We start from the raw sequence: 6,360 nt of genomic DNA on the forward strand, positions 1-6,360 counted from the left end.
CACTGGAGCTGCCACCTGATCCTATCCTTGGTTCCCCACCAGGTAAGAAACCTGTCCAGAATCCTGCAGCTAGTCAGTGATGGAGCTGACAAGCAAATTCAAGACAAATTCAAACCTGATCTCTTACCCGTTATTTTGGGTGCAAATTCTCACTGACAGTATCTGAAGGGCATAGCTCTCCACCAGACTGAACTATCTTCCTTTCCGACTGTTCCGTTCCGTTCGGTCGCTCAGTCGTGTCCGACTCTATGCGACCCCGTGGACTGTAACCTACCAGGCTTCTCCGTCCATGGGATTCTCCAGGCAAGAATACTGGAGTGGGTTACCGTTTCCTTCTCTAGGTGATCTTCCCGACCAAGGGATCGAACCCGGGTCTCCCGCATTGGAGGCAGACGCTTTAACCTCTGAGCCACCAGGGAAGCCCAACTGTTGCTAAGTCACTTCAGTCGTGTCCGACTCTGTGTGACCCCATAGACGGAAGCCCACCAGGCTCCCCCGTCCCTGGGATTCTCCAGGCAAGAACACTGGAGTGGGTTGCCATTTCCTTCTCCAATGTGTGAAAGTGAAAAGTGAAAGTAAAGTCGCTCAGTCGTGTCTGACCCATAGCGACCCCACAGACTGCAGCCTACCAGGCTCCTCAATCCATGGGATTTTTTAGGCAAGAGTACTGGAGTGGCTTGCCATTGCCTTCTCCATGCCCAACTGTTAGGTGGTCAAAATAGGAAAAAGGAGTCCAGAATGGCGGTGGTTAAAGGACAAGGAGGGGGAAAGCCTGGGAAAGTAGAACAAAGGAAGGTCCAAGGACCAGAGTGAGAACCACAGGTAAAACAAACAACCCTCCTGGCTAGCCCAATTTACACAGGGAAGGCTCAGGGGGAGAAGAAAAACCGTATAAAAAGAGGGGCCAAATTGGGCCGGGGGGGTCTCTCTTCGGTCTTTTGGGTTGGCATGGCCTCATGCCTGTAGGCTGCATTTTCCTTTACTTTCTAAATAAAAGTGAGCTGTAACAGGGACCTGTAACACTGGTCCGTTCGAAGGCTCTAACACTGGTCAGTCCCATCACTTCAAATTTTTGTTGCGAGACAGAACCAAGGAAATTACATACTTCCCCCACACTACGTCTTGGAATTCTCCAGTGGTGTTTCAAATTCTCTTCTCCCACAGACTTCGCTTGAAATATTTGCTCCTTGCCTCAGAACTCTAATTTCAGAACACTTAGTCTTGGCTCAGGGAACTGCTCGACACAGTTGATAAAGGTGCTTAGGTTGATAAAACCCTAAGCACCCAGGGTTTTATCAACTCATTTCTTCCCAATGCTTTGTTTCCTTCCACAGTGTCATGCAAGAACCCTGGCTCGGAGGATGGCTTCAACAAGCTGCCATCCCTGCCTGGCTAATCGGAGTGGCCACTTGGCGCTCTTGGTCGTCGTTCTACGACCGCAAACAAATTGGCCCCTCAGACTCGGCCCAAACAGGAGTGACCTGCGCGCCCAGCGGATCGCCTAGACCCGCCGAGCCCGAGCGGCGGGACGCATCGCCGAACTACGTTTCCCACAGTGCTTGGAGAAGCCGGGGCCGCCAAGGCACGGGGCTAGGGCTCGCGCGGAGCCTCCTGGGAGTTGTAGTCCGGCCCGCTCGCGCCGGCGTTCATAAGGGCTCGGTGCCGGCCTTTGTCTGTCTGCGGGCGCGCGCGGCTGTGGTGAGTGAGGCCGCTGACTGGGTCAGTACACCCAGACGAGGCAGGGCCCCGCCTTCAGGCTGCCGCCTCCGACCCCCACCCCCTCGCGTCCCTGAGCAGGCGTGACCAGCCTGGAGCCTCCCCAGAGAGGCCAGCTGCGAGGCGAGAGGTCTGCGGCCCGCAAGAAAAGGTCTAGCCGGACCGGAGAGCGGGGTGCTGAGGTCCGGCTCGGGTCCGGGTGGGGAAATCGCTGAAGCGGGAAGGCCAGAGAGTCTGTCGGGAGGAGCAGGGGCCCCTCTGCTGCAAGGCGGGGCGGGGAGTGCGGGAAGGCCCCGCACCTGGAGACGCGGGAGGGACCACAGGCAGGTGTTCCTCTGGGCCGGCGGGGAGGGCTTCAGAAGATGGAGACGGGAAATACAGTGTCTCGGCTGGGTGAAAGAAAGAACAAGTTCCTCTGAGTGGGGAAATGGGAAAGGACAAAGTGAATTCCGGTGTGCGGGCAATATAATCGCCCCTCCCCAGAATCTCCTAGTCCTGAAGCTATGCCCCGGATTCAGCAGAGTTCCCCCTGTCCTGGTCCTTCACTGAGGACTCTCAGCTTTAGGCCTTAAGTCTGTTAGGTCATGTCAGAGGCCCTTCTCGTTTGACTCTCTTGAGTTTCCCAGAAGCTACTTGATATTACAGCATTTATTAAGTGAGTGAATAGGTCTGGGCTGTTTGGTTACTTCCCCAGTGTCATTTAAGGGGAGACAGAGGGTAGGATTCGTCTCTCGTGGCCTCACTGTGAGCAGGATATAATGGCTTTCTTGATAGGAAAAAGCACTATTTTCTATTACAAAGTGTCTTGCTACAGAATCTTCAGGAATTTGATTCCGCACACCTGTGGAATCTATGGAGAAAAATATGGCAATTTCCCTTCATTAATCAGGTTCTTGAAACATAGCTGAGCTGTTAACTTGAATATCTCACAGCATGTGGAGAGGCACAGCTGAAAATTCTACCCAAGGTGTTCCGAGCAAACTATTTGCTGACTCACCAAGGACAGGCAGCAGGTACCCATGTACTTTTAAGTGACTCTTGGTGGATGTGTGGTTGATCAGTAACACCTAGGACTTCCAAGTGAATGGTGCTATGATGTCCTGACACCAATAGGGCATTGCTTTGTGGCTTGCAATGCAAACTGGAGCTGAGTCTTTCAAATAAGAGTTTTTAATGCCTCTACAGTCATCACAACATGTAACAGAAAGTGCAGCTGTCAAGAAGACCAGATCCTTGATTAACAAAGAACTGTAGCATCACACTGCTAATTTCATTAAATCAGGAGGCCAGCATTTTCATGGGATATGTTAGAGGGAAACAAAGATTATACACACTGAACCACTGCATTAAGTGTAAGAATTCGGTAATTAGGGTCCTGAAATAAGAATATTTCCCCAAGATGGAGTAGGAGGATTCCTAGAATCTGGAAGAATAGTAAAGTCTGGTCAAGCTCTGTTCCATTCGCTTTTTAGTGATGAGAAACTAAAGAATTGTCTAGACATAGGCTTTGGATCCAAGGAGTCTTGGATTTGAACCCTTGCTCCACCTTGACTCCATACTGGCTCTGGGACTTGGGGCAAGTTACTTGGATTTGGAATCTGAAGTATTTCTTTTTCCAAGAAGGGACAAGTAGTATGCTTCCTCAGAACTAGTATTCTTATATCTTGAAGAGCCTCCAAAGAAGTGCTAAAAGAAAATATGAAAGCTCTTGTTCTGTCCTAATAGTCTAGAGGGGACTGGAGAGGAGAGTCAGAGACATTTCAATCACAGAACCAGTTATTAAGACTGAAATGTTGTTTTTTATATTCTGAATTCCTCTGAAAGCTTGGAGGATAAAATAGCAGGCAGTTAGGCGGGGGAAGGAAGCGGAAGATTCCAATCCCATGCGAAAGCTAAGGTACAAATAGTAAGGACCTTTTTCTTGGCATTGGCAGGAGGAGAAACATGTTTGCTTTTTGTCTTCTCTGCTTTTGCACCTCTTGCTTCCTCCTGGACTCATTTATAAGTAGCTATCATACCTCTTGGCCCATTTTGCAGTTATGTTACAGATGACTGGTATTATATCAGGCAAACAAGATTTCCTCCATTCACTCATACCCCAAAGCAGAGCTTCTGTTGACTGTTCTTCTCACTTATCAATTCTCTTATCCATTCCTGTTTTTGTTGTTCTGTTTTTCCCTCCCTAGGTACTCAAGTACAGCCCATGGAAGAATCATACAAAGAGGTGGTGATTAAGCTCATACAGCAGGAGTGGACATGTTTGGATTTCCAACAGCTACCCTGCTGGACTGTCATGGAAGATATGCCCAGAATGTAGCCTTTTTCAGTGAGTCTGTTGATTGCTGGGATGCCCTCAAGTCACAGTAATCAGTGTCCCTGTTCTCAGCACTGGACTACAGGCTGGGGATGCAGAGAAGATGTTCCTTTGGTGAAGCTCACTGTTTTTAGGGGTTACAGGGAAAGCCTACAAGCTCGAGTTAGAAACAGCAAGGGAGCAGTCTTGATGTGGAGGTGGTATCTGAGAAAATGAATGAGCAGTTTTAAATCTCAGCAGTCACTGAATGAGAAATGGAAAGACAGAGGAACAAGCTGAAATCGGCCTAGGATGACTCCAAGGAAACGATCAGTGATGGGTGGCCTCATATTTAAGGGCCGTAGGAAGGCATATACAGGGCAGTACTGGGAAGTACCGCCTACATCTGCATAGGAAGGGTTGAGGAAAACTTCCAAACCAAAACTGACTTCAGTTTCACCAGAGCTTAGCAGATTGAAACAGCATGGATTTTAAAGGGAAAAATTCCCTGGATCAAATTCTATGATTGCCATGACTGGGTCTGTAGTATCAGACAAGTTAAGTAACCTTGAGCTCCAGGCTCTTCATCTACAGAATGGGACAATAAGCTCTATCTTGCAGGTTTACAGTGATTAAAATAAATGTAAAGTAGGATTCTGCTACATGTATCCTGACAGCGTAGGCTTACTCTACTCCACTGTTAGGGAGAGCAGTCTAGAGCAGAGGTGGATTTCTCATGAAGCCTACAAAACCTAAGCTTCAGGAGCTTTCCCTTACACTGGTCTCTTCAAGGTCCTATCCTTACTTTTATACTGCTTTTTAATGGGAATCTCTCCAAAATTTAAAACTTTAGGCCCCATACAACCTGGATCCACACCTGTCTTGGTATCAGATAAAACTTCAGTATGGGACTAAATGTGTTCTTATATAGTTTTATTTTTCTGGCTTGTTTTCTTATCTGTAAAATAGAGATAATCATGTCTATACACAAGACTATTTGGGAAGCTAAATTAAATTTAGAGGCAGCACACTGCTACAGAGCGTGCCTGTGTCTGAATCCTAATTCTGTGCTTACCTAGCCAAGTGATCTTTGACAACCTCCCTATACGTTCATTTCCTTAACTGTAACAAAAGATTGTTTTCAGGATTAAATTATCTATGCAAAGTTTATAGTATAATATTTGGCACATAATAAGCACTCAAAGCATTGTTTCTTTTTTCCCTGTTCTTCTCACTCAGCATATTGGTGCATCTTACATGACTTCCCTCTCATTTTACCAGATGTGATGACAGAAGCCCACCACAAATATGATCAGTCTGAGGCCACAGGATCCTCAAGCTGGGATTTCCAGAGTTCTTTCAGAAGAGAGAAGCTGGAACAAAAATCCCCAGATTCTAAGACACTACAGGAAGATTCACCTGGAGTGAGACAGAGGGTCTATGCGTGCCAGGAATGTGGAAAATCCTTCAGGCAGAAGGGTAGTCTAACGTTACATGAGAGAATCCACACTGGTCAGAAGCCCTTTGAGTGTACCCATTGTGGAAAAAGCTTTAGGGCCAAAGGCAATCTTGTTACACATCAACGAATACACACAGGAGAGAAGCCCTATCAGTGTAAGGAATGTGGGAAAAGCTTTAGTCAACGAGGTAGTCTGGCTGTTCACGAAAGACTCCACACGGGACAGAAACCCTATGAGTGTGCTATATGTCAGAGAAGCTTCAGGAATCAAAGTAACCTTGCTGTTCACAGAAGAGTTCATAGTGGTGAGAAGCCCTATAGATGTGATCAGTGTGGAAAAGCCTTCAGTCAAAAAGGAAGCTTAATTGTTCATATCAGAGTCCACACAGGCCTGAAACCCTATGCCTGTGCACAATGCAGGAAGAGTTTCCACACCAGGGGGAACTGTGTTCTGCATGGCAAAATCCACACAGGAGAGACACCCTATCTGTGTGGCCAGTGTGGGAAAAGCTTCACTCAGAGAGGCAGTCTGGCTGTGCACCAGCGAAGCTGCTCACAAAGGCTCACCCTGTAACCACTCTCTTCAGAGGAAGTTCTCTTTATGAACTAACAGCATAAAATCACCTGAAATTAAACAGCCTATCCAATTTTATGGAATGAATGGAGACTCCTTCAGAAAGACCATCACTGGGTAGAGCAAACTGAGTTTTCTTTTTTCCCCCCAAATGAGTATGAAAAATAAATGTCTTGTTTATTATCATTATCACGTATGGTTCATAATTTCTGTCCATTTATTTTGACTTGATTTCCTAAGGTACCTCCATTAATTTAGTACACAATTGGAGATTTATGTAGCAGATAGAGGTTTTATATTTGCAGTTGACACCACTGG

The 6,360-nt window shown here is 47.0% G+C and overlaps 1 protein-coding gene across 6 annotated transcripts; it reads left to right on the top strand.

Annotated features, from left to right (window-relative positions):
- The first annotated feature begins 1,599 nt into the window (after positions 1 to 1,599).
- On the top strand, positions 1,600 to 6,231 carry ZNF32 (zinc finger protein 32). 6 transcript variants are annotated; one of them, XM_055425207.2, is made up of 4 exons: positions 1,622 to 1,898; positions 2,649 to 2,729; positions 3,903 to 4,042; positions 5,249 to 6,231. In XM_055425207.2, exons 3-4 carry the CDS (start codon positions 3,973 to 3,975, stop codon positions 6,040 to 6,042), a joined length of 864 nt encoding a protein of 287 aa, XP_055281182.1. In that variant the 5' UTR covers positions 1,622 to 1,898; positions 2,649 to 2,729; positions 3,903 to 3,972; the 3' UTR covers positions 6,043 to 6,231. The 6 variants fall into 6 exon arrangements, with proteins under 6 accessions (XP_055281180.1, XP_055281182.1, XP_055281179.1 ...); XM_055425205.2 differs by lacking the exon at positions 2,649 to 2,729 and having other exon boundaries at positions 1,600 to 1,698; XM_055425204.2 differs by lacking the exon at positions 2,649 to 2,729.
- The last annotated feature ends 129 nt before the right edge of the window (positions 6,232 to 6,360 follow it).

This window comes from Moschus berezovskii, chromosome 12 (genome assembly GCF_049115385.1).
Source record: "Moschus berezovskii isolate FMDL1 chromosome 12, NW_MosBer_1.0, whole genome shotgun sequence".
Classification (NCBI taxonomy): Eukaryota; Metazoa; Chordata; class Mammalia; order Artiodactyla; family Moschidae; genus Moschus; species Moschus berezovskii.